The following is a 27,203-nucleotide window of genomic DNA, read 5'->3' as shown; positions in this document are numbered from 1 at the left end:
GAATTTTTTTACTAAGGCTATGATCTAAGAATTAAAACTAGCTACATTTTATTCAATTTTTATCGAAAAAAAATTTATATAAATTTTATTTTGAAAAATAATCGCAAAAATCAAAAAAACAATTTTTTTTATTTTGAAAAAATTGAAAATTACAAAACCAGTCCCAAGTTTGTTTTTTGAAATGTTTCTTTTGAATTGAAATTGTTGCTTTTTTATTTTCGAAATGTTTTCCATTTTTAAAATTGAGGATGTGAAAGACTGTTTACGTTTTGTGAAAATTTCACAAGATTAATAATTTTTTTAAGTTTCTAGAAGCATTTTATTAAATTTGAAGCTTTTTTCAAGGAAAAAAATAAACGATAGCATTTTTTTCATAGGATAAGTTTCCGTTCACATTATGGCCTTTTAAGGCCATTTACTGACACCTCAAAAAGAAATTAAAATCTTAATTTAATATTTAATTTTTTATAGGGCAACTAAATAGATTTTTTTTTACAAACGCCATGGTCTAAAAATTACAAGTAGCTACATTTTATTCAATTTTTATGGAAACATTTTTTGATATAAATTTTCATTTTGAAAAGTAATAGCAAAAATTACAAACAAAACAATTTTTTTTTAATTTGAAAAAATTGAAAATTACAAAACCAATCCCAAGTTTGTTTTTTAAAATATTTCTTTTGAATTGAAATTGTTGCATTTTTATTTTCGAAATGTTTTCTATTTTTAAAATTGAGGATGTGAAAGACTGTTTACGATTTGTGAAAATTTGACAAGATTAATAATTTTTTTCAATATTTCTAGAAACATTTTATTAAATTTGGAACTTCTTAAGGAAAAAATAAACGATAGCAATTTTTTTCATAGGATAAGTTTTCGTTCACATTATGGCTTTTTAAGGCCTTTGCTAACACCTCAGAAACATTTTTTAAATTGGTAATTTTTAATATTTTAAATGGAAATCAAAATTATATAAATTTTCATTTTGAAAAGTAAGCAAAAAAATCAAAAACAAAACAATTTTTTTTCTTATTCTGAAAAAATTGAAAATTACAAAACTAGTCCCAAGTTTGTTTTTTGAAATCTCTCTTTTGAATTGAACTTGTTGCATTTTTATTTTATTTTTGAATATTTTTGATTTGTATTTTTCCATTTCTAAAATTGAGGATGCAAAAACTGTTTGCATTTTACAAGATAAATATATTTTTTTAATGTTTTAATGTTAGGAAAAAAATAAACAAGGATAGCAATTTTTGATAGGCTAAGTTTCCGTTCACATTATGGCCTTTTAAGGCCTTTACTGAGGTGTCAGTAAAAATTTAGAATTATAATTTAATATTTAATTTTTTAAATGGCAGTGATGATGTGAAAAACTGAAACCTAATAGAATTTTTTTACAAAGACCATGATCTAAAAATTATAACTAGCAACATTTTATTCAATTTTTATCGAAAAATCAAAATCAAAACAATTTTTTTTCTTATTTTGAAAAAATTGAAAATTACAAAACTAGTCCCATGTTTGTTTTTTGAAATGTCTCTTTTGAATTGAAATTGTTGCATTTTTATTTTATTCCTGAATATTTTTCCTTCGTATTTTTCGATTTCTAAAATTGAGGATGTAAAAACTGTTTGCATTTTGTGAAAATTTTACAAGATTAATATATTTTTATTATATTTTAATGTTAGGAAAAAAATAAACAAGGATAGCAATTTTTGATAGGCTAAGTTTCCGTTCACATTATGGCCTTTTAAGGCCTTTGCTGACACCTCACGGTTACAAAACCTCACCCTTCAAGCCTCACTTTCATCATCAATCAGAAAACAGGGTAAGGTCACCTCAAGATCACAAATCCGAGTCAATTTTTTTATTTAAATTATAAGTCATCCCAGGAATCGCTCCCACATCCTTCGCCACTTTTAATCTCATGATTCGATAAGTTCTTCCGATTGAGATATGACGTGGATGAGGAATACCAGTGACGTATGCGTCAAATACTCAAGTCGCGATTTCTTCGCAGTGACTTTCACTGGTGTTGGGCAAGAAGTGGCGAAGGTCAGTTGTGCCGCGTATTCCTAGCCGAAGACACACCTTGCCATGTGCTCTTAGAGATCACTACGAATTGTGCTGTGTTGTTGAATTATTTCACTAGAATTGTGCCATTTCGACATTTTTGGTGTAAGTAAGTGCGAATGCGGTCGAGTGATGAGTGGCTTTGCGGGTTTTGGGGCACACTTGTAACACTTAATAAGAAGTCGATCACTATTTTGGGGTTTTCGAAAAAAAAATCATCGCGAGAATTTCCAATTTTTGGGCGAAAATAAATTAAATCGAAATTGTTGGAACAATGTGACAATTAATAATCAATCATGTTGATATGTAGGTCAGCTTAGTGTTATTATAAAACTAAGTTATGTATTTGTTGCCTCATGAATTTCGCTTGTACTAATTGTAAAAATTATTAAATAAAATACACATTTCGATGGTGGTTTAATAATCGAACTAAACTCGTAAATAAGAGAAGTACAAGGTAGAATACCTCATTACAAGCGACCATGGGTTAAATAAAGTTAATTAATCGAGAACAGTGCATAAACATGTGTTGTAGTTTGTCAGGAATGTAGTGCATAGTTGGCTTTGTGTTGGAGCTGGAAAACTGCAAAAAGTGCTTTCCCATAGAAAATTATAAATTAACACAAAACCAATTCGGTAGATTATATGGTAGATAAATTACTGTTAATTTTCCCAATATTTAAATAAAAGTAACCGATTAGAGAATATGTAAAAGCAAGGTTGACCACCTGGAAATTACGCTAATAATGGAAAATTTTATGGAAATTTCAGTTTCTGTCTATTTTTACTTTTTTGCTAATTTTTTCTTTGTGAATTTTTCTCGTAAAATTGTTTCATTACAATAAATTTTTATTTTGAAACCCTTTTTTTTATCCCACACAAGTCGACTAAGAAGCAGTTACGGAGAGTTACTATGGTAACAAAAAGTTTCCAAAATAAACGTCATACAATAGAAAATACAGTTAATCACAATTTTTTGCTCAAAAAGATTTTTTTATACAGGGTGTTAAAAAAGATTGTAAAATATTTAAAGAGCTAATAATAAATTTTGATTTAACTCAGTTTTTTGTCTCTTTTTACTTTTTTGCTAATTTTTTTTGTGGATTTTTATCTAGAAGTCAACAACCCTGTCTCTTTCTCTAGTAAAATTTTTTTGATTACAATAAATTTTTATTTTAAAACCTTTTTTTCTATCCTACACGAAGCAGTTGCTGTAGAAACGCACTGAATTATTTATGTCACTATGGTAACCAAAAGTTTCCAAAATAAACGTCATATTCACAATAGAAAATACAGTTAATCACAATTTTTTGCTCAAAACTATTTTTATACAGGGTGTTAAAAAAATCGTAACATTTGTAGGAGCTAATAGTTTTAATAAACGTGGGTCTTCAAAGTAACCGTTTCGGAATTATCGAATGTGAAAATTTTTACAATTTTACTAGAAGCTTCTTTTTTTTGTTTGAACAGATTGCAACAAATAAATGTTTGAGAAAATACTTTTTTGTTTGTTTTGGTTTATACTATTACCTCCTGAAATATTTTTACAATCTTTTTTTTTGAACACACTGTATTTTCTGCAACATGTCATTTTTTACTTTTGTCTTTCCTTAAAAAGTTAAATAACTCAAAAATTTGATTTGACTTGAGTTTTTCGCGTTTTAATTAGTTTATAAAAACTTAAAATAGTTATTTACGTATCAGGTAAACATTTTAATCTCGAAAACGTAGGTAATTTTTATTTTAAGGATTAACGATGATTCTATATTCCAAAGATGCAAACAAAATTTCTAACAGACTAAATTAATAATAATAATATAAGCAAATGATAGATGTGTCAAACAATTTGCAATTATATAAGAGTTTTTACTTGTATATAATTGCAAATTATTTGACATTATTTGATTGATGATTTTTATCAGTATCAAGGAATCAAAAACACTCAATGTGAAAATTTTTAGAATTTTTGCTAAAACAGATTGCAAATAAATGTTTCAAAAAAGTCTTATTTGTTTGTTTTGGTTTATACTATTACCTTCTGAAATATTTTACAATCTTTTTTGAATAACCTGTATTTTTTGGAACACGTCATTTTTCACTTTTGTCTTCTCTAAAAAGTTAAATAACTCAAAATTTTGATTTGACTTGAATTTTTGGCATTTTAATTAGTTTATAAAGACTTAAGCCCGGTTGCACGAAAGATAACGGATAGTTAACAAAGCTTTAAACATTCATCAAAAATTTTGTTGAAATCAAAACACCGTTAACGGTTGATTAACGTTTCATCAAAAATTTGATGATTATCAACGATAATGGTCCGTTAATGGTCCATCACCACTGTTTTCCGTTGCACAAACAAAAATGTCACTGTTAACTATTCATTAACGACTCATCAGCTTAATGACTGAACCGCGGGCGATTAATCGGTGATTAAATCATATGTCAAATTTTTTCTTGACGTTTTTAGGCGTTTTTAGTGAGTTGTTATTAAATATCTAAAGGATGAGACAGTAATAAGGATTAAAAAGTTGTAGAAAACATTGAACTGACTTTATTATTTGAAAAATGTTGTGGGACACATCCTCATCTTCATCAAGCGAGAGTGATTACGAAGAACCTGAAAGGCCTGTACGGAGAATTCGTTTCATCCGGGACCGTGAAAATCCATTTGAGATGTTGGATGAATATGACTTTAAAAAAAGGTTTCGCTTAAATAAAGCTACTGTTACTTATCTAGTACACACAATTGGAGATAGAGTCGCACCTAAGACGCAGCGGAACAAATCCTTGAGTGCACAAACCCAATTTTTAATTGCCCTCCGATTTTATGCAACGGGTGGCTTTTTGGAACTCGTCGGCGATTGGATGCACGTCCACAAATCCAGCATCTGCAGAATTATCCAAAAAGTCACACGCGAAATTGCTCGACTCTCTCAAGAARATATTAAMATGCCGAGGACCGTTGAGGAGTTGGTAGCAACCAAAAGAAATTTTTTTCAAATTGCTGGTTTTCCTCGTGTTGTGGGTACTGTGGATTGTACCCATGTTGGCATCCAATCGCCTGGTGGTGCAAATGCAGAACTGTACCGAAATCGAAAAGGGTACTTTAGTATTAACGTCCAGGCCGTTTGCGACGCCAATTTGAAATTATTACACATCGTTTCTCGATGGCCGGGATCGGTACACGACAGTACGATTTTTAATAATTCGCCTCTTCCTGTCGACTTTCGAATGGGGAGATATGGTAATGGGTATCTATTMGGTGACGGTGGATATCCTTGCCAACAATACCTCCTCACTCCATTTCGTAATCCAGCTAACGCAAGCCAAGAGGCTTATAATCGAGCTCATATCTCTACTAGGAACTGCATAGAAAGATTTTTTGGAGTTTTGAAACGTCGTTTTCCATCATTGAAATATGGGCTTCGATTAAAAATTAATACTATAGTTGAAGTAATTGTTGCCTGTGGAGTTCTACACAACATCTGCAAACAGCAAGATGATGATATAGAAGAATATTTTGATGAGATTATAGAACATGATGAGGAGGAAAATGTTATTTATCAAGAACATAACATAAATAATGTTAACTTTGCAGTAAGGAATTCTCTGGTCGAAACTATTTTCGCCAGATAAAAAAACACATATTTATTTTTGCATTTTTTTAATTTCTAATTTAACTTTCTGTATTTCATAATTTAATAAAATTTGTTTCTTTTTTTCGGTTTTAATTTTTTCCTGATAATATAGATCTTTATAATTTAATTTTTGTTTTTTTCGGGGTTTCAAAATTTTACGTCTTGGCAGGGTAGGAACAGGTTTAGGACAAGGTTCTGGGTTTGCAGAGCAGGGAAAGTTGGAGGAAGGTTCATAGCGGGCAAGGTCAGTGGAACGTCCAGAGAGTGCAAGTTCGGGAATTGGAGTTTGCGGCTTCTCAAATATTTCGATATCATCTATTAAGACAAAAAAATCACAAATTATTTTTGTTTTATTAATATTTAAGCGTGTATATTACTGAAATATTCAGCCGCACTGTCATAAGCATTATCTAGGGGCTCCACTTGTTCCCGTATTGTGGCCAGGAGTATTTCTTGTTCGGAGGTCATTTCCAAGGTGGAACTGCCTCCGCCAGTCTTCATTATTTCTTTCTTTTAATTAATATTAATTTTTTTATAATTTTTATAAATATAATTTGTTACAAAAAAAAAGACTGTGGTGTAATGTAAATTTGTGTCATGTAATTACCTTGTCGTGAGCAGCGGCCTTCCTCGCTTCGCCCTCCTTTACTCTGGCTTCATATTGCTCTTGCTTAAATATATATTTGTCAAATGTAGCATGTGTTTTTTATAAAATTCTTACGTGTTCCTGAGCCACCCTTTTACGAGTTTCCCGCTTTATATTTTCGTAAAAGATTTTTAATTGCTTGACCGACCTAGTACCTGATTCAGCCAAGCAATTAAATTCTTCTACAATTGCTTCTCACGCAACTGCCTTTTTCTGCACCGCCCACGCCTTGGTGCATTTATCTTCAATAACTTCTTTATATCTAAAGGATGAGACAAGGATTAAGGAGTTGAAATGTCGAAAATATTGAGCTTATTTTAGTGGAAAATGGGAAAAAACTGAGGTAACGAGTACAAAGTGAATAAAATTAATTGGAATAGTAAAATGTTGAAGTCTCTTGGTGTATTCTTGGTGTTGGTTTCTCTAGAACAAATTTGATAAAAACTTACTTCGCTACCACCGAAAGGAATATATTCTTTTCATTGTGGGTATAATTTACCCGTTTCGACGACATCCTGCTTCGAACTTAGAACCAAAACACAAGACACTACCACCAGAACACAAGACACAAAGACAATGACACAAAAATTGTCAAAATGTCAAATTAAAGAAATACGGCGTTGTTGTCATATCGGATGTGTAATTAAACGATCATCATATGATGAATCATTATACCATGTGCAAATTGTTTTGTGCAACGCAATCAAAGTTAACAAACCATCAAATTTTGATGAACCATTATCTAATGATCGATTGATGGGAGTTTTGTGCAACCGGGCATTAAAATAGTTATTTACGTATCACGTAAACATTTTAAGGCCGAAAACGTAGATAATTTTCATTTTAAGGATTAACGATCTATATTCCAAAGACGGAAACAAAACTTTTCTCCTAACAGACTAAATTAATAATAATATAAGAAAATAATAAATGTGTCAAATAATGTCACATTATTTGTATTGTATGCGTTAAAATGCTTAGATCAAAAACACTCAAAAGATTTTATTTATTCAATTTCGGTTTATTTTAATAGTAAAAATTGGTATTTCATTAATTTTATTCCCGAAGGAGTAAAGTACTAGATTATTAGTCAAAAACGAGGGAATAAAGGGTCATTTTCTTCCCTATTGGGGGGAAATATTTTTAAAACTGACACCGAAACCTAATGTAGGTATTTGATTTTGGCTAGAAATTTATTAAAACTGGATTCACTTATCCTAAAGAACTAAGAGCAGTTAATTTATTTATGTATTTTCCACGAATAATTTCCCATATTTTCCACGCATTTCTGAACATTCACTCAATTAACAGCACACTAATTAATTTATTTACCTTTTTTCAATCATAAATATTCACAACGCCAATTATATTGTTATTCAATTCGTGACATTGCATATCCACAACAAATCTTATTTATTTACAATCGATAAAAACTGACTCATCACAAGAAAACGTAATTATAGTTTTCCTTCTAGACAATGCTTCCAATATGGACATTTTTCCTCCTCTTCACCTTAACACTCGCTATGGACAACCTTCGTGTCGCCTATCAATGGAAAGAACTCGACTTTGAGTTCCCCTCGTCCTCCGCACGTGAAGAGGCCATCAAAAGCGGAAAATTCATACCGGAAAATAACCTTCCTCTAGGCCTAGAAGTGCACAAAGATAGGCTTTTCATCACTGTGCCAAGATGGCGCTCGGGGGTGGCGGCCTCGCTCAACTACATCAAACTCTCCGGTAAAAGAAATGATAAAATAGCAGGCCGCGAATTGCGACATTAACTTTGTCCTCTACTGTACATAATTTTAACAATAAATTTAAAATTCTGTTTATTCAATTTCTAAGAGATACGAGGTCGGTTAAATAGGGCAAAGTTGCGCATTTTGATGCTGAATAATAATCTGAAAGAAAATTTGTAATTTTCGTTTTTATTTATTCAAGCGAAAACTAAAAGACCTAGACGTTTTTAACTAAGACGTTCTTAAAACACTTTTTTACAATGAATCTAAATCTATCATCATATTTTCCAAGGCGCTTTTGATATCAGATTTACAACACGCAACTCTGGATTTTCTTATGGACGCCATATTACCTCAGTTTTTTTGTATATTTTTACTTTTTTGCTAATTTTTTCTTTGTGGATTTTTATTTAAAAGTCAACAATCTTGTCTCTTTCTCTCGTAAAATTTTTTGCTTATAATAAATTTTTATTTTAAAACCTTATTTCCATCCCACACGAGTCGACTGAGAAGCAGTTACGGAAAGTTGCTACAGAAATGCACTGAATTATTTATGTAACTATGGTAACAAAAAGTTTACAAAATAAACGTCATAATAACAATAGAAAATTTTGTTCATCACATTTTTTTGCTCAAAAACAATTTTTATACAGGATGTTAAAAAATTGTAACATTTATAGGAGCTAATAGTCTTAATAACAAAGTAACGGTTTCGAAATTATCGAATGTGAAAAATTTACAATTTTACTAGAAGCTTCTCTTTTTTGTTTGAACAGATTGCAAATAAATTTTTCAAAAAAGACTTTTTGTTTGTTTTGGTTTATACTATTACCTCCTGAAATGTTTTTTACAATCTTTTTTGAACACACTGTTTTTTCTGCAACATTCATTTTTTACTTTTGTCTTTTTCTAAAAAGTTAAATAACTCAAAAATTTGATTTGACTTGAATTTTTCGTATTATAAACTCTTAAAATAATTATTATTTTCGTATCACCTAAACATTTTAATCCCAAAAACTAAGGTAATTTTTATTTTAAGGATTAACGATGATTGTATATTCCAATGATGCAAACAAAACTTCTAACAGACTAAATTAATATCTAATAATATAAGGAAATGATAGATGTGTCAAATAATGTCAAATAATTTGCAATTGTAAGAGTTAAAATCAGTATCAAGGGGTTTGTTTAGGTCAAAAACTCTCAATGTGAAAATTTTTAGAATTTCTACTAGAACAGATTGCAAATAAATGTTTCAAAAAAGTCTTATTTGTTTGTTTTGGTTTATACTTTTACCTCCTGAAATATTTTTACAATCTTTTTTGAAAACACTGTATTTCTTGCAACATGTCATTTTTCAGGGGTCTATTTAGGTCAAAAACACTCAATGTAAAAATTTTTAGAATTTCTGCTAGAACAGAAGGTAAGTTTGACGGAAATGTGAATTCCAGGTCTAAATTCAATTGAACTGTCAAAATTTAGTTTGTTAATTAAAATTAGTGGCGTTTTTTCCAAAACACTCTTTGAAAAAACGCTTTTTTAAATTTTGATTAGCATGTAAAATTTAATTATATCGTGTGATACATCGTTGTAATCAGGAACAAAAAGACTTTTTAAAAATTCAGAAATCGAATATGACGTCCATAAGAAAATCCTAAGTTGAGTGTTGAACTCTGATATCAAGAATGCCTTGGAAAATGCGATGGCAGATTTAGATTTCTGTAAAAAAGTGCGTTAAGAACGTTCTAGTTAAAAACGTCTAGGTTTTTTAGTTTTCGCTTGAATAAATAAAAACGAAAATTACAAATTTCCGTTTTTTTACAATAATCCAAAAAGTAATAATGCTACATTAAATTTTGAGATAACTGAGATCCCAATGGTGGAGCTCGAAAAACGAACACCCTGTATTACTACCCTAAAATGGAAAGTAAATCTAATCTAAATCTAACTTAATTAATGTGTTTTTTGCTTCAGACCCCATGGACTCGCCCAAGCTGCGGCCGTACCCCAACTGGGAGGCCCACAAGAGCCACTCGGTTGACCCCCCGGAGATAGTGTCCCCTTTCCGGGTCCGAGCCGACCATTGCGGCCGTTTATGGGTTCTGGATACGGGAATCGAGGATTTCACCCATCCCAAAATCCACAAAAATGTCACTCTCCTCATCTACGACCTTGACAATGACAGTTTACTCAGGAGTTACAAGATTCCTCAAGGACAAGTCAAGAGTGAGAGTTTCCTGGCGAATATTGTCGTGGAGGACCACAATTGTGCGGACACTTACGCATATTTGGGGGATTTGGGGGACCCTCCTGGGATAGTCGTGTACTCGTGGAAGAAGGGGGAGAGTTGGAGAGTGGAGCACAATTATTTCTCCATTGATCCTCTCATGGGGGAGTTTAACGTTTCCGGGATTACGTTTGTGTGGAACGATGGGTTGTTTGGTATGGCGTTGTCGAAGCCCGACCATGATGGGTTTAGTACTCTCTATTTCCACCCCATGAGTAGTACTAACGAGTTCTCGGTTAGTACCAAATACTTAAGGGAGAACGCAGGCAAGGAGCATTTCCACGAGTTCAAATTATTGGGGAGTAGAGGGCCGAAGGGCCAAAGTGGGGTCTCGTTTCTTGACCAGAAAACTGACGTCCTTTTTTACTCCTTGCTAAATTTGAACGCAGTGGCCTGTTGGAGGACCACAAACCCCGCCTACACCATGGAGTCCCAAGGGAGGGTTTACATGAACAATGTTACTATGATTTTCCCCAATGATATTAAAGTTGACAATGATGACAATCTCTGGGTTATGTCAGACCGTCTCCCCATTTTCTTATATGGCCACTTGGACAAAAATGAGGTTAATTATCGGGTGCTTACGGCCCCGGTGGCTGACGCCATCAGAGGGACAGCTTGCGATTCGAAACTGGTAACGAGGATTAAAAATAATGATATTAAAAGTGGGGGGATGGGAGTTGGTGCTGTTGGAGGGATGGTCCTCGTCATGTTTGTTGCCATAATGAATTTGTAATTTTTTACAAATATCCTGTAATTATTGTATAATTGCCGCGAGATTTATTTATTTATTTTAGGCTAGTCTGTAGTGTTTTGTTGTAAGTATTGTACTTATTTGTAAAAATAAAGCAATAGAGTCTTAACAATTTTTTAAATGTTTTATTGTCACGTATTTTGTGTTTTTAGGACCATCACAAGTGTAAAAACGTGATGTGGTCCAAATTTAAAATTTTCAATTTCGAAGAAAATTCAAGTAATTACGTGTAGCATGTTAGCAAAATCAAAAATCTTGATTTTACAATAAAAAAGTTGTCGTGTTTTATGTTTATGCTATCTTATAAAAAAACGATCATTGTTCTGTAATAAACAGGAGTAGAAAATTGTTAGCAAAAACAAAAATAGTCAAGATCTACAGGGTGTTAAAAAAAGATTGTAAAATCTTTCGTTATAGAAAATTATTTTTGAAACATTTATTTGCAATTTTGATTTTATTTCGGGTGGGTTTTTGTTGGTTCATGAAAATGGAATGAAAGAAGGCAGATTAAAAAGCAAAAATATATTGCTCATCTTTAAGCACACTTTAAATTGAAAAAAATACAAATTAACTCACAAAAGTAACAAAAAATAAAATATTTTTTTAATATTTATAAAACTATACAGGATGTTCCGTTTTTATTGGTATAGATTTAAACAGGAGATAGAATATTCAGTTTTAAAACAAAAGTTTTCTATAAACATACAGGGTGCGCCAGAACTCGCGCCCCAGAGAAAATTTCCAAGTAAGGTAAGATACCAGGAACATGAAAAAAATGTTTAAAAAATTCTATCTGTCAAAAAATTTTGACATTTATTTTTTGACATTTGACATTTTTTTATGTCTATTTAATGATACTGATGATCTTGTATATGTTTTTTTTACAATTATTTAGTAAAGGCACAAAAATTTTGCCAATAAAAGCCACAAATAACATTAAACAGAGTTACAATTTAGGATACAACTTCTTTGTTTCCTCTTTTAATAGCCTATAGCAAAAAAACTTGTAAAATTATTTTTCTAACAGAAATAAATAAAGTCAAAAAGCAAACTTTAAACCCTCATAACTTCGAAATTTTTATAGATAAATTTTTTTTAACATTTTTTCCATGTTGCTGATATCTTACCTTATATGACATTTTTCTCCTGTATATCGAAAAATGCTACACAAGAGTGCGTTTTTTAATAGGTTTTTCCAATATTTTCGAAACCATTTTAGAAAAAAAATTCAAAATTTGCTAAAGATGGATAACCTTTATACACCTAAATAGTACAAAGATAAAATGTTGAAATTTTTAATTAGGGGCTTCCTAAACTGGGTGGTTTTAAGGTAAATGTACTCTAACTATTTTGCCTGTGGTTCCTTGTCACTTTCAGCAACAAAATAATAAATTTCATAGTTTTTCGTAAAAAAACGGTCTTTTGCGTTTTTTCGATACAATTTACCAATTTTCAGTAAAATCGGTTTAAAAATTTATGTTACAGCCCATAAACAGCATAAAAATTAAAAATGAAATTTGTTTTACCGTTTTGGACGCCCCTGATTAAAAATTTTGCCATTTGGTATTCGTTTAGGTGTACATATAAAGGTTACCAGGTGTATCAAATTTTGTAATTTTATCTATTCTAAAATACGCACCCTTTTTAGGGGGTCTAACTCCCTTTTATAGCATTTTTCGAAACATGTTTATAGGAAACTTTTGCCTTAAAATTGAAAATTCTATCATCTATTTAAATTTGTATCTAACAATAAAAATGGAACATTCTGTATAATTAACACATGAAAAATTAATTCACAAAAATTTAAAATTAACTCACTAAAATAACAAAAAATTATTTTTTTTTTACCCTTTATAACACTATAATAACAACCCAGTTCCCCCCCTTGGGTACGGCCCTGTTAATTGAGATAAAATTGAAATTTTAATTTGCCATTAATCGATTAAAAAAAAGCGAAGTAAAATTTGATTCAAGACTAAAGTAATTCGAATTACTTTTAATTTGTGGGGAAGCAGCCTCGTTTTCTACAAATTTTGAAACAGAATTTGAGAAATAATAGATTTTATCTAAAACACAATTAATTCCTAGTCATAATTTTAATAAATACTTACTGTTGCACTCAAAAATCACAAACTCACACACTTCACTTTATGATAAACACTAAATAAAAAAATTAAAATGCACTAACCTTACTTCTTCTTCTGCTACCCTTTATAGCAATTTGCCTCTGCTTCTTAAACGGACCTACTGAAAATAAAGAAACACAAAATCAGTTTAATGTGTTAAATAAAATTCAAATCTGATTTTTCTAAAAATTAAAAGGTATTGTTGACTCACCCTTTAATCCGGATACTTGTAGCACGATTGCTTCCTCTATTTCCCCCATTGACACTCACTAATAACTCAAAATTTTAAAAATTACGCACTACCAAATGTCTATTAAACACTCGAAAATACCCAACACGTACGCACTGATAATACAGATTTCATTTCTACACAATTTTGCACTGAACCACAAAATAAGTTCAAGTAATTTCTACGGGAGCTTGGCTAAGACTGACTTGTTATTGTAATAATTTCCAAAAACAGCACAAAAACCTATTTTGTAACAATTCCGGTGTAAAAGGCTTTTGTTCGAGGCTGCGTAATCTTTTTTTACTCTTATATTTTTTGTACACTAGCGAATTTCTCAATGACTATTTATCCCAAAATAATCATCTTTTTTAAAAAAAATAGGAAATTTGATGTGTTTTCCAACGATAACAAACACAAAGGGCTAATTAATTAATAATAGTTTATAGTAGGAGTGGGTCTAATAACCCTCCGACACTTTTCTTTTGTATTTAGTTTTATATGTAGTTTCATGGACTGGCGTTTGGAAAACGTTAAATATTTTTTGTAATAAAAAAAAACAGTTAAGACACAAAACATTTAATATTTGTTGATTTTATCGGCGTATTTTTCCTCATACATGTCGCAATTGGCCACGAATTCCATCACACTTTTTAAGCTCTCGCCTTCTTTTCCGTCTCCCTCAGCCTCCAATTGGGGCAAAGTTTCGGTCTTTTCTTTCCCACTCACTCTGAAGATTAATTTGACAACTTCTTCAATCACATTGACGAAACCAATAACTGAAAGTCCTAAAAGAAATCCAAGAGAGCCTCCAATATCGGCCAGAAATACATTCCAGTCGTAACTAATAACGTCATTTAATTCAGTCACCAAATTCGAGGCAAAATAAATAGCAATGGTGCTTGAAGAGCCTTGAATAACATCAACATCTCGTCTGTGCTCGATTTGGTACTTGTAGAGAGTGTTATTGCAGCGGCCTTGACAATCACACTCTGACAAAGCTTGCGAACTGAAACTTGATTATCTACAACAAAAAAAAATGCACAACAAAATTTACCTAAATTTTTCAGTCATAGCGTTGGTAATATTGTTTATGGAGATGTAGTCGGAACACAGGGGATAGTCCTGGTCCAAATCCCGCAACCAAGGTACTTTACACCCCACTTTCTTGGCCGCGAAATTGTGCACACATTTTTGCTCACACTGAAACCAAAAAACTGAAAAAATCGATATTTTTTTGCCTCACCCTTGATTTGCCATATGTTGGGTCTTTGACACAGGGTTGTTGTGTGGTGGAAACTTGACTGTAGGTCTGCACTGTCAAAGTCACGTGTAAATCTTCCCCAGTTTCAACATACACAAAACCGGTATTTGAGCCATCTTCCTCTTTGATCACTTCAAACTCGTCGTGGATGTGGATCTCAAAACCGGTAGTGGATAACCCGTTTGCATCCTTAGTTTTATCCTTAGCAGAGTGTCTCAAGTACAACCAGAAGCCCCCAGCGATGGCAAAATTCTCGGACATTTCCTTTGGGATCATGGTGTGGCAAAGGCCACGTTTGGTGAAGAAAGTTTTGCGAAATCGGAGATCTACAAATAATTTTGAATTTTTCTGGTAGTGATACACACTCACTTTCGCCCATTCCGGTCTCGTTGTAACCGTAAAGTGGTACCACTTCTTTGAAATCGTATGTGGTAGCATTGAGGAAGTCTTCGAGGGATGTAGTGTTGAAAGGGAAATTTTCGAAAAGGTTATTCGCCGCGAGATCTAAAGTACTAGCCCGAATTCCAAATTTCTAGCAAAACATTTTTGAAAAACTGAAGCAAATTTAGTGTTATTTACCGGAAATAAGTAACTTTTGAAAGAAGGACGTCTACACACCGTGATTGCTGGATATTTGATACTCTGGTTGTAGCGAAATCTATAATGCGAAGTGATTGGCGGTCTAACAATTTTGTTGACACACTCTGAAAGCTAGCAATTTTTCAGAATAAAATTTAGCACTTTTTGAAACTCACTTGGTAGATGGTTATAGAGACACATACCACCAGAAGAATCAATTTGATTAGTTGTCTGGGATCGGTTAAGCAGTCTTTCACGTTGATGAATGCCATTGTGACTGACGGATTTGAAGAGGCTTTGAAAACGTTTTAGGTTTTATCTCTGATTTATTGAACTAATCTAATGTGACTGTAAATTAAGTCTTGGCAGGGTTATATGCTTGATAGTGATAATATATGGTGATAAAATTGATTTTTTGTTGTAATTTTGTCGATTTATGGGTCACATCAAAAAACACCTATATCATTTCAAGATTCAAAAAATCATTAAAATCATATATTTTGATTTACGATCTCGAATATTACAAGAACCTTGATGCAAAATTTCGACTGGGCTTTTACGGTTTGAAGTAGACTTGTACTTTTGTTTTTTTTTTCATGAAAAATTTTAAGAAAAATTAGTTCCAAAAAGCCAAGTTTTTGACTTTTTTTAAGCGCCAGTTCTTGAAACGAAATATAAAACTAAATACAAAAGAAACAGAAGTATCAGAGGGTTCTTAGACCCACTCTTACTATAAACTATTATTAATTAATTAGGCCTTTGTGTTTGTTGTCGTTGGAAAACACATCAAATATTCTATCTTTTAAAAAAAGGTGATTGTTTCGCTAGTGTACAAGAAATATAAGAGTAAAAAAGGATTACGCAGCTCCGAACAAAACCTTTTACACCGGAACTGTTCCAAAATAGGTTTTTGGCCGTTTTTGGAAAATATTACGATAACTAGTCAGTCTTAGCCAAGCTCCCGTACGAATTAATTGAACTGTAATAATTGTCCGAATAAATTACTTATTTCGTGTTTTAGTGCAAAATTGTGTAGAAATAAAGGCTGTATTAATGCGTACGTGTTGGGTATTTTCGAGTGTTTAATTTGGTAGTGCGTGATTTTTAAAATTTTGAGTTATTAGTGAGTGTCAATGGGGGAAATAGAGGAAGCAATCGTGCTACAAGTATACGGATTAAAGGGTAAGTCAACAATATCTTTTAATTTTTTAGAAAAATAACATTTAATTTTTTATTTTGTGTTTATCGCAAAGTGTGAATGTGTGATTTTTGAGTGAAACAGTAAGTATTTAATAAATTATTTTATATAAAATGTATTACTTCTCAAATTCTTTGTCAAAATTTGTAGAAGACGAGCCTGCTGCCAAACAATTTAAAGTATTTATAAAGTAGGCACTTTTTTGCTATGATAGATTTTTATATTTTAGATTCACATACTATGAGATTATTATATTGTGAAATTTTTTGTTTCGCATTTATTCAGTTTCTTAGATAATCAGATTTTTACTTTCTCTTGTGAGAAATAATCTGAGAACCTGTGAATTTAAGAATGTCAAGATCTAAGAGTGTTCTGATTAACAATGAGAAATTATTAGATTACGATTCTAAAATTTATTAATTCTGAGATTCTCGTATCTAAAAATTATAAAATTTGTAATAACGAAAATGATTTTTTTTAATTTTATTGATATTTAATGTTTTTTTAGATAAATTTTTTTAATATTTAAATTTCTATTTGAGATATTTACTTTTAAAATATATAAACAAAGAAACAATTTTGAAAAATTAGAAAAATGGGTCGGGCAATAGTTCTTAGTGACTTCATATATTTCTTTAAATCGTAACTGTAAATAATTTCTTTTGAATAAGTGGGTTTTTATTACAAATTTAATACACACAAAACAAAAAAATAACATTGAAAAATCAAATTCTTTGTATTTTAATAAACCTTTACACAAATCAGTTTTTACGTGATTTTTTGATTCCTAACATTCGCAAATTTTTGAGATTGTCAGTTTCTCAAGTTCTAAAATGTTTACATTATTTCCAAGATTACACACTCTTGACTTTCGTTCATATTCTGAGGATTTTTAAAACAACATCTAATCACATCTTTAAATTTATAAATTTTAGATAACTAATTTTTCAAAATTTCACATTTTTTAATTCTGAGGTTCTTATTATAGTTTCCCAGATTCTCAGATCTACATTTTCAAATTCTCAAATGTTCAAACAAAAAATAAAAGTATTTGTAAAATAGTCACTTTTTTCTCGCTGTGGTAGATTTCTTGATTTATTATTCTATTAGATTATTATTAATAAATTGTCAAATTCTTATATACGAGTATTTAGATTCCTACATAATTTTCTTTTTTCGTGTGAGAACTATTTATCTGGGAACCTGTAAATTAATAAATTTAGAAATCTAAGTTAAGAGTGTTCTGATTAAGAATAAGATATTATTAGATTAAAATTCTGAGACTTTTTTATCCAAAAATTACATGATTTTTGTAGTTTTTATAGTTATATCAAGATACGTGTTTTTGATAATAAAATTTCTAGTTTTATTTACATATTTAATTTTAAAATAGAATAAACAAAAAAAAAACTTTGAACAATTGGGAAATGGGGTGTAGAATACTAAATTTCATATAAAAATTCTTAGTGGTTTTGCACAAATTTTCTTAGATGTTTTTTTTTATTTTCTTTGTTGTCAAATAGTTGTAAGAATCGATCTGACATAAGTGTTTTATGCAAACACTTTGTAGAATTGTGCTTTAGTCGCGATTAATTAAAAAAGAGTGCGAGTTTTATATTGTTTATTTATCGAAATTTCTACAATTTATATCATGTACAGGAAGAATCCAACAACTTATCGTATAATTACGTGGTGAGAAGGTGAAATAAGTGTACTTATTACAATGTTTAATGTGTATATATAACAAAGTCGCTCGTAACATGGAAATATTTGTTTTTCATTTATTTAAATTTATTATTACTATAATACAATGCGATATTGTGATTATTACACTTGACCGGAATTGTAATAAAGACAATATTTTGTTAAATTGAGGATTCGAGTCTAACTGACTCGTGTCTCAAAATTTATAGTTATTTAGTCATACAGTCGCTTATTTAACCCTAGATCTACATTATATTACAGTAAAGAGCAAAGGCCAAAAATCTGAATCAGTAATACAGCGATAAAACCCCTCCTAACCGAAAAAAAGTGGTGTATCACAATGATCGTTAAAAAATTTCTTGGTCCGAATTCGAAACGCAAAGATATGTGATATATAAACCCGCCATAAACTTTGTAAATTCAACATGGACCCTTAATTTACAACAATAACAATGAGGAGAAATCGAGAAATTTAGAATGGTGGACAATAGCCGGGAGTTACATCTAGAATTTTTTCTCCTAACACTTAGTTTTGTGCATACTGATTGGTCCCACCCCCCGAGATATGCCGAGTGTGATATTACGCCCCCTTAATACTACGTATCACGATATGCTACTGTACAAAAGAAACGAAAGCACTTCATTCCTGTAAAGTAAGGTCTTTGGCAGCTTTGAGTGTGGTGTAGCATTGGGTCGAGCCTTGGGCCAAGTTCACTTGACTCGATGAGAACTCCTTGGGCTTGCAGATCATCACGGCCGGATTCGATTCCAAGCCGTTGGGGTTCAGCGACGACGTCACTACACTCATTACACCTAAACAAAATAATTCTCATCAAATTCGAACCAATTTCGACGGAAAAGGCACAAGCACGTGAGAGAAGAAAGTGTGCTAAAAAACGACAAGGCAACAATTCGAATCGCCTGACTTGCAGGCAACCAGCCACACACTTGGCGGCAAATTCGAATCGCTGATTTAGCCAAAACACCAAAAAGTCGTCTCAAGATCAATAAAACACAGCCAAAAAAATAAGAATCTCCTTTATTAACCTCATCATCATTACCATGCATAGATTCGGCTAAACACACGAACAGACGGCCCTAATTACGGGGTAATTAAGGTTATGGTAAGGGAACACGGAATGTCAAAAACATGCCATACTAGAATTAGTCATTCCACAACGAAAACTTTAATAATACCCCATCGGTTATTTATTCCCTATTCATTTCTGTGTTTGATTTGGTACCGTTCAAACGTAAATTGGAATGACGACGTTCATCATCTGAAAAAATAGGCGATTTTCATACAATTGACGTGGAAATTACCGGACGAATACGTTCGAGTAGTGCGGGAGCGTTTTTCGGCAAAAGTGTGCATTTTTGAGTTTCACGGCTAAGCACAGGACCCGATCTTAAAAATTACACCTGATCATAAAACAGCTTTTAACAAGGAATCGACTGGTTTTTGTTTCAAACCTCTACGATTACTACAGATATCACAAATCACTTTTAAAATTTTGACTAAAAAATCACGTTTTTTGGTAGCTTCAATCAATTTTAAAGACATGTCAGAGTTTTGGTGATTGGAAAAACAAGTAATTCTGATACAGAATTTACTAACGAATTGATTAGTGTTTGTTTCAAGTCTCTGCGACCAATAATAACGACGCAAATCACGTTTAAACTATCTTGATTCAAATTCAAAGTTTTCGAAATTTGTGTTAAACGTAATTTGTGGACTTGTGACTGGATTTTTGTTACATTAAAAAAACAATTTGAGTGGATAAAACTAAGTATTTAATAAAATTTTGACTAGTTTTCAAATTATGTCAAAATTTTGTGATTTATGTCTGTTTTTTTTAATGTTGTGGTCACACTGAACAGAAAATATTTAAAGCACTCCCGTATTCTGATAGAAAATGAGTCTGGGAATCGACTGGTGCCCATTCCAAGTTTCCACGACTCGTAATAATGTCTCAAATCACGTTTAAACTTTATCGAATCCAATTCAAGGTCATTTGATTTAATTTAAAACGTGTTTTGTGTCTTTAGTTGTAAGCCTAGGTGATTGATATTGATAATACGGGTTTATAAAGAATGTATAAACTTATTTTTGTTGTATTTTCTTTATTAAATTATGAAAAATGCACAATTTTGTGGAAGCATCTTATTTCTCGCCCAAAGCAGAACGAATTGGGAATAATCCCCTCATAAGCAGCCAAAAAAGATTACGGCCATTTCTCTTTAGATTTCTCTCGAGTATCGTGTCTGTCATCACTCCGATGATAAAAGATTAAACCCTCGACAATAAAAAACGCGAAAAACTGTTATGGCTTTTTCTCAGTTATAAAACGCGTTCAGCACTACCGAAACGTCATATTTACACACAAATTCGAACCTCGTCAAAGGTCGTAACATCTGTCTTCGTCGCGTCGCGCCACCTGCCGCTCATTATCTGAACAATGGATGATTCAACCAATGGATGATTCGACTACGGAATAGCCAAATTCACACTCACCCATTTTGGGACCGGGCCCGCCCATCATGTCCTTTGGATGATTCGATTTGACGGCGTTCATTCGCCGATTCTGCGCCGATGGGGGGACGGGACCGGGGGGCGCAGTGGGGGTTTGCCCCGGAAGTCGAGGACCCCTTGTTGGTTCCACGGGAAGGACGCGTCGCCGCTTCTTCGGCAGTTTCGCGCGGGCCTAAAATATATAAAAATACGGCTAAACGCAGGACGAGATCTTTCAATTAAAGCTGGATCCTGAATCAGGATTTTTCAAGGAATCGACCGGTTTTTGTCCCAAGTCTCTACGGGAATTACAAGCACTTTTAAAGTTTTGCTTTGGAAATTGTGACTTTTGGTGATTCAAATTGATCTCAAGGTGATTCAAAACGTCAAATTTTTGAGGACAAAAGTGATTCTGCTAGGAAATTTACCGCGAAATCGATTGATGTATGTTTCAAGTTTCTACGATGCAACACAACCGAGCAAATCACTTTTAAACTTTATTAAGCAAAATAATTTTTTTCCATATTTGTTTTAAACGTGATTTGCGGCCCTATTTTTGCCCGCAGATTCTTGAAACAAACACCAAAAATTCAGTAGAAAGTAAGCTATAAGAATTAGTCACTTGTTTTACAACGTATAAGTGTAAAATTGAATCAAATCTTTCAAAATCATTATTTTTTTTTGTCTAACTTTAAAAGTGATTTACTCCGGTCTCAGTGGTCGTAGAATTGTGAATCAAAAACTGGTCGATTCAGCATAAAATGCTCCATCGTGGGGGTACCTGAGTGTGGCTATAGTACATGGCGAAGTTGGAGACAATGACCGGAACCGGAAGTGCGATGGTTAAGACGCCAGCGAGGGCGCACAAGGCCCCCACAAACATCCCGATGTATGTCTTTGGCACCATGTCCCCGTACCCCACCGTCGTCATAGTGACTAGTGCCCACCACAGCCCCAGCGGAATGCTCTTGAAGTCGTTGTCGGGATTGGTCTGTATCCTCTCGGCGTAGTAGACCAAACTGGCGAAAATCACTATACCTAACACGAGAAAAAACACCAAAAGGGTGAGTTCTTTGGCGGAGGCGCGGAACGTCTGGATGAGGATTTTCAATCCGGACGAGTGTCGAGTCAGTTTGAACAGTCGCATGATTCGAATTATTGAAAAAAATTCCATTATATCGGCGTTTTCTAAGTGGGCTGCGTACCGCCGGAGGATCAAGTCGATGTAGAACGACGCGGTGGCGATGTAGTCGATTATGTTCACCGATGAATTGATGAATTCGCATTTGTTGGGCGAGGCGATGAAGCGAATCAAGATCTCGAACGTGAACCTGAAACAAAAAGTTTTCAGCCGATTCGATTTTGTTTAAACGTGATTTGTGGCGTTACTATTAGTCGGAAAGACACGCGATCGACACCAATCAACCCACCGGAAAATTTTGAATCAGAATCATGTATCACACTGTAAATTTGGCAAAAAATGAATTAGTTTCGGATCATGATTTTGACTTTGATTGGAGACGAAATATTTTGAGAACATTTGTAGATTCTGGTGTAAAATTGTGGGCTAGATTGTCTGATTTTTATTTAAATTTACTCCAATGACTGGTTTTGTCACAAATCACGTTTAAACTTTTTCTAAAAATTTCTGAATTTTTGGGAAATAGTTTAAAAGTGATTTGTGGCGTTATTATTAATCGTAAACACTTGAGACAAAAACTATGCGATTTGGCAGGAAATTTTCTGTCAAACTGGACAAAACAATTTTTTTACTTAAAAGAAAATAAAGAAAAAAAAAGCGTTTTCTTAAAGTGATTCATTTTTTTCTTGTGAAAATTTAAAAGTGATTTGTGAAGTTAATATTAGACGGAAAAACTCGCGATTTACACCAATCAACCAGTCGGAAAATTTTGAATCAGAGTCATGTATCACACTGTAAATTTGCCAAAAAATGAATTAGTTTTGATCATAATTTTGACTTTGATCAGAGACGAAATATTTTGAGAACAGATGTAGATTCTAGTGTAAAATTGTGCGCTAAATTATCTGGTTTTTATATGAATTTGCTGATGACTGGTTTTGTCACAACTCACGTGTAAACTTTTTCTAAAAATTTCTGAATTTTTGGGAAACAGTTTAAAAGTGATTTGTGGCGTTATTATTAGTCGTAGAGACTTGAGATAAATACTGTGCGATTTGGCAGAAAATTTGCTGTCAAACTGAGCAAAACATTTTTTTTTACTTAAAAGAAAATAAAGAAAAAAAACGTTTTGTTAAAGTGATTCAATTTTTCGTAGAAAAAATTTTAAAAGTGATTTGTGAAGTTACTATTAGTCGGAAAGACTTGTGATCTACACCAATCAACCCGTCGGAAAATTTTGAATCAGAATCATATATCACACTGTGAATTTGGCAAAAAATGAATTAGTTTTAAATAATGATTTTGATTTTGATCAGAGACGAAATATTTTGAGAACATTTGTAGATTCTGGTGGAAAACTGTCCGCTGAATTGTCTGGTTTTTGTTTGAATTTGCTCCGATGACTGGATTTGTCACAAATCACGTTTAAATTTTTTCTAAAAATTTCTGAATTTTTCGGAAACAGTTTAAAAGTGATTTGTGGCGTTATTATTGGTCGTTTTCTAGTGAAAATTTTAAAAGTGATTTGTGACGTTACTATTAGTTGGAAAGATTCGCGATTTACACCAATCAACTCCCGTCGGAAAATTTTGAATCAGAATCATGTGTCACACTGTGAATTTGGCAAAAAATGAATTAGTTTTAAATAATGATTTTGACTTTGATCAGAGACGAAATATTTTCAGAACAGTTGTAGATTCTGGTAGAAAACTGTCCGATGAATTGTCTGGTTTTTGTTTTAACTTGCTTCGATGACTGGTTTTGTCACAAATCACTTTTTATGAAAATTTTTGAATTTTTCGGAAACAGTTTAAAAATGATTTGTAGCATTATTATTGATTGTAGAGACTTGAAACAAAACTGTGCGATTTGGCAGGAAATTTGCTGTCAAACTAGGGAAAACATTTTTTGAATTAAAAGAAAAATAAACGTTTTGTTAAAGTGATTCAATTTTTTCTAGTAAAAACTTTAAAAGTGATTTGTGACGTTACTATCTATCGTAGAGAGTTGAATCAAAAACCGATCGATTCGGTAATTAATTCTCTATCATTGACGTAGGACAAATTTGTTCCAATCTACTAAAAACAAAAGTTTTTTAGATTCAAAATTGCGTAAAAATGCCTATTCATTGGCTTCATTGTGTGCCTAAACAATCGTTTTCTAGTCGGTTCATTCAATTAGTCGGGCTTTGTGTATCTGGAAACAATACAAACCATGCATTGCAGATGCACTCGATGTAGAAAAAAGCGACATGAGCATCAGTGTCTGTTTTATCGATGACGAAATCTGTCCCATTGCTCGCAGTCCGGACGGCTACGGTTTTTATGACGGGCACTTTCATGTCGGGATGAGTCTTCAAACAGAACGAGAGAATGGAAACGCAGATGAAAAATACTGATAGAACACCTATGACCTGTGATAAATCAATCAAAATTACAAAAAACACATTTTTTCTAATACTTTTGCGGCTGTTGAAGAGTAGGGCTCGTCGAAAAGCGACCAAATTTTCGGCTTGATCATTTGCCACCAGGAGAGAGTGCCTTTGAAGTAGTCCTCTTCGAAGCCGAATTTCCGGGCGATTTCCTCGTCGCTCGGCTTGTCGGTGTCCAAGTCGAGGCGGTCGAGGACGGCGAGGGTCTCCTGCGTGTCTCGATGCTAGAAAATTATGTTGATTAGGCGGATTTGGCTCATGTTAATTAAATTTCTTGACTGATTACTTGAGTGTATGTCATCCAACAACATGGCTCGACTTGGTTGGCGTCCAGACCCCAGAATTCCAGCTCTTCCTCGAACAAGGGGCCGCATACGTCTGAAGGGTAGTGGAGTTTGCCAGTTCTGTAAAAATTTCACTTTAAACGTGATTTGCGAGGTTATTAGACGTCCCAGCTACTTGAAACACACACCAGTGGATTCCCCGGGAAATTCTGATTCAGAATCATGTTTCATTTTTACTATTTGAGTCGTCACATAGCCGAGAAATTGAACAAATGACTGATTGTCTCAATTTTTTTTCAATTTGAAAGAAATTCAGTGATTTACAATCCAAAACCAAGCCAAAATCACTTTTAAAATAATTTGGATCACTTTTGAAAAAGTTTAAAAGTAATCAATGGTCTTACCATTGATGGCAGAAACTTCAAACTGACATTAATAGATTTTTCGGAAAATTTGCTTAAAGAAACTTTTATTTTTTCATTGATCTTGTTCTTTATTTACTTCCTAAAATAAAAAACACCAAAACTTTGTATTTTGATTTTAAAAAGATTCAACGTTACTTGTAATTGACTCTATAAAAAATTGTATATGAGAATTCGTTATCATTAAAAAAATTCATCCAAATGGTCATAAAATAAAAAAAATGTTGAAAACAGCAAATTTAGCATTTGTTTTAACTTGTTCTATAAATTGGAATACCATGCAACTGTAATTAGAAATAAAAAATAAAAAACAAAAAAATTAAAAAAAAGAAACAAAAAAAAGACTTTGATTCGAAAAAGTTTAAAAGTTATTTGCTCTGTGGTTATTGATCGTAGAGTCTTGAAACAAAAACCAATCGATTTAGCAAAAAATTTCTCACTAGGGAACTAAGGTTGATTTGAACATTTATCAATTTCTTTTATTGAAATTTTAAAAGTAATTTGCGACGTTATTAGACGTTGGAGCTACTTGAAACACACACCAGTGGATTTCCCGGGAAATTCTGATTCAGAATCAAGTTTCATTTTTACGGTTTGAGTCGTCACATAGCCGCGAAATTGAACAAATGACCGATTGTCTCAATTTTTTTCAACTTGAAAGATTCTTATTGATAGAGTTGTGAAACTCACTGATTTACAATTAAAAATCAAGTCAAAAATTATTTAAAAATAATTTGGCTCACTTTTAAAGAAGTTTAAAAGTAATCAGTGGTCTTACTATTGTTGGCAGAAACTTCAAACTGACATATAACATTTTTAAGAAAATTTACTTAAATAAACAAATATTATTTTATTGATCTTTTTCTTTATTTACGTTCTAAATTAAAAAAAACACCAAAACTTTGTATTTTTATTTTAAAAAGATTCAACGTTACTTGTAATTGACTCTATAAAAAATTGTATGTGAGAATCCGTTAGTATTCCAAAAAACCATCAAAATGGTCATAAAATAAAAAACATTGTTGAAAACAGCAAATTTAGCATTTGTTTTAACTTGTTCTATAAATTGGGACACCTTGCAACTGTAATTAGAGTCACAAATCACTTTTAAAGATAAACAAAAAAACTGAGTTTGATTCGAAAAAGTTTAAAAGTGATTTGTTTTGTTGTTATTGATCGTATAGTCTTGAAACAAAAACCAATAGATTCAGAAAAAATTTCTCACTAGGTTTGGCAATTATCGTCGAAGTATTTGTTTTAACCAAAACAGAACTAAGGTTAATTTGTACATTTTTCAATTACTTTTATTGGAATTTTAAAAGTGATTTGCGACGTTATTAGACGTTGGAGCTACTTGAAACACACACCAGTGAATTCCCCGGAAAATTCTGATTCAGAATCATGTTTCATTTTTACGATTTGAGTCGTCACATAGACGCGAAAGTGAACAAATGACCGATTTTCTCAAGATTTTTATTGTTAGTGTTGTGAAACTCTCTGTTTTAGAGTTAAAAATCAAGTCAAAAATCATTTAAAAATAATTTGGATCACTTTTGAAGAAGTTTAAAAGTAATCAGTGGTCTTACTATTAATGGCAGAAACTTCAAACTGACATTTAACATTAAAAAATAAAATTGCTTAAATAAACATTTATTATTTTATTGATCTTGTTCTTTATTTACGTCCTAAATAAAAAAAAAACACCAAAACTTTGTATTTTTATTTTAAAAAGATTCCACGTTACTTGTAATTGACTCTATAAAAAATTGTATATGAGAATCCGTTATCATTCAAAAAACCCATCCAAATGGTCATAAAACAAAAAACATTGTTGATTTGAACGTTTCTCACTTTCTTTTGAGGCGTTTCTCTTGATCGTAGAGACTTGAAACAAAAACTGATCGATTGTGCTGAAAATTTTGAATCAGGATCGCTAATCTGTTTCAGATATGACTTTAAAATTGATGATTCGAAAGTTTTGAGTCGTTTTTAAACAGTGTTAATTCTTCCTTAAATCGAGTTTATGGTCAATTTAGATCTAATCCGGAGATGAAGTCGGATCGTGACATGTAAATTATCTGCGAGTCGTCTTGGATGCTCTTTGAACGCCTCCAAGTCTAAATGTAGTTAAAATTAAGTGTGGAGATAATTATTCGAACATTACCCATAAGTCTCTTCT

The 27,203-nt window shown here is 32.2% G+C and overlaps 5 protein-coding genes across 7 annotated transcripts in view; 2 read left to right on the top strand and 3 right to left on the bottom strand.

Moving 5' to 3' along the window:
- Positions 1–2,042: 2,042 nt before the first annotated feature.
- LOC123003863 (protein yellow) lies at positions 2,043–11,252 on the top strand. Of its 2 annotated transcripts, none has more exons than XM_044396893.1 (3): positions 2,043–2,178; positions 7,833–8,094; positions 10,071–11,252. In XM_044396893.1, exons 2-3 carry the CDS (start codon positions 7,836–7,838, stop codon positions 11,117–11,119), a joined length of 1,308 nt encoding a protein of 435 aa, XP_044252828.1. In that variant the 5' UTR covers positions 2,043–2,178; positions 7,833–7,835; the 3' UTR covers positions 11,120–11,252. The 2 variants fall into 2 exon arrangements, with proteins under 2 accessions (XP_044252828.1, XP_044252829.1); XM_044396894.1 differs by having other exon boundaries at positions 7,821–8,094.
- Positions 4,254–5,787, top strand: LOC123003864 (putative nuclease HARBI1). Its single transcript, XM_044396895.1, has one exon. The coding sequence runs from the start codon at positions 4,639–4,641 to the stop codon at positions 5,707–5,709; it is 1,071 nt and encodes a 356-aa protein (XP_044252830.1). The 5' UTR covers positions 4,254–4,638; the 3' UTR covers positions 5,710–5,787.
- Positions 5,794–7,058, bottom strand: LOC123004081 (the record flags this gene model as incomplete). Its single annotated transcript, XM_044397193.1, has 2 exons — positions 6,089–7,058; positions 5,794–6,026 (listed from the first exon to the last, which is right to left on the bottom strand). Coding segments are annotated over exons 1-2 (357 nt in total), but the record flags the coding sequence as incomplete, so codon positions are not given.
- Positions 11,253–14,052: 2,800 nt separating the features above from the next.
- On the bottom strand, positions 14,053–15,604 carry LOC123003935. The gene is made up of 6 exons (XM_044397004.1): positions 15,509–15,604; positions 15,333–15,464; positions 15,123–15,285; positions 14,736–15,079; positions 14,547–14,692; positions 14,053–14,498 (listed from the first exon to the last, which is right to left on the bottom strand). Exons 1-6 carry the CDS (start codon positions 15,602–15,604, stop codon positions 14,069–14,071), a joined length of 1,311 nt encoding a protein of 436 aa, XP_044252939.1. The 3' UTR covers positions 14,053–14,068.
- A 2,543-nt stretch (positions 15,605–18,147) lies between these two features.
- Positions 18,148–27,203, bottom strand: part of LOC123016271 (potassium voltage-gated channel protein Shaw) — a 39,866-nt gene continuing 30,810 nt past the window's right edge. The window contains exons 4-10 of one of the 2 annotated variants that reach the window (XM_044416563.1): positions 24,605–24,722; positions 24,348–24,542; positions 24,101–24,300; positions 21,528–22,077; positions 20,750–20,939; positions 19,432–19,514; positions 18,915–19,047 (exon numbers count right to left, since the gene is read on the bottom strand). In XM_044416563.1, the coding sequence (XP_044272498.1) occupies positions 19,444–19,514; positions 20,750–20,939; positions 21,528–22,077; positions 24,101–24,300; positions 24,348–24,542; positions 24,605–24,722 (1,324 nt within the window). In that variant the 3' untranslated portion in view covers positions 18,915–19,047; positions 19,432–19,443. Of the gene's footprint in view, positions 19,048–19,431; positions 19,515–20,749; positions 20,940–21,527; positions 22,078–24,100; positions 24,301–24,347; positions 24,543–24,604; positions 24,723–27,203 lie in introns of both variants that reach the window. The other variant, XM_044416562.1, reaches the window with a different exon arrangement.

This window comes from Tribolium madens, unplaced genomic scaffold (genome assembly GCF_015345945.1).
Source record: "Tribolium madens isolate multiple individuals breed KSU strain unplaced genomic scaffold, Tmad_KSU_1.1 Scaffold_1;HRSCAF=32;Tcas5.2_LG8, whole genome shotgun sequence".
Classification (NCBI taxonomy): Eukaryota; Metazoa; Arthropoda; class Insecta; order Coleoptera; family Tenebrionidae; genus Tribolium; species Tribolium madens.
The sequence above is the reverse complement of the archived record's forward strand: the minus strand, read 5'-3'. Positions and strand labels throughout refer to the sequence as shown.

Coding starts and splice junctions, on each gene's coding strand:
- LOC123003863 (XM_044396893.1), top strand. CDS start 7,836: ATGCTTCCAATATGGACATTTTTCCTCCTCTTCACCTTAACACTCGCT. Junction 8,095..10,070: donor CAACTACATCAAACTCTCCG/GTAAAAGAAATG, acceptor TTTTTGCTTCAG/ACCCCATGGACTCGCCCAAG.
- LOC123003935 (XM_044397004.1), bottom strand. CDS start 15,604: ATGGCATTCATCAACGTGAAAGACTGCTTAACCGATCCCAGACAACTA. Junction 15,080..15,122: donor CGAGACCGGAATGGGCGAAA/GTGAGTGTGTAT, acceptor AATTATTTGTAG/ATCTCCGATTTCGCAAAACT. Junction 14,499..14,546: donor GCTATGACTGAAAAATTTAG/GTAAATTTTGTT, acceptor ATCAAGTTTCAG/TTCGCAAGCTTTGTCAGAGT.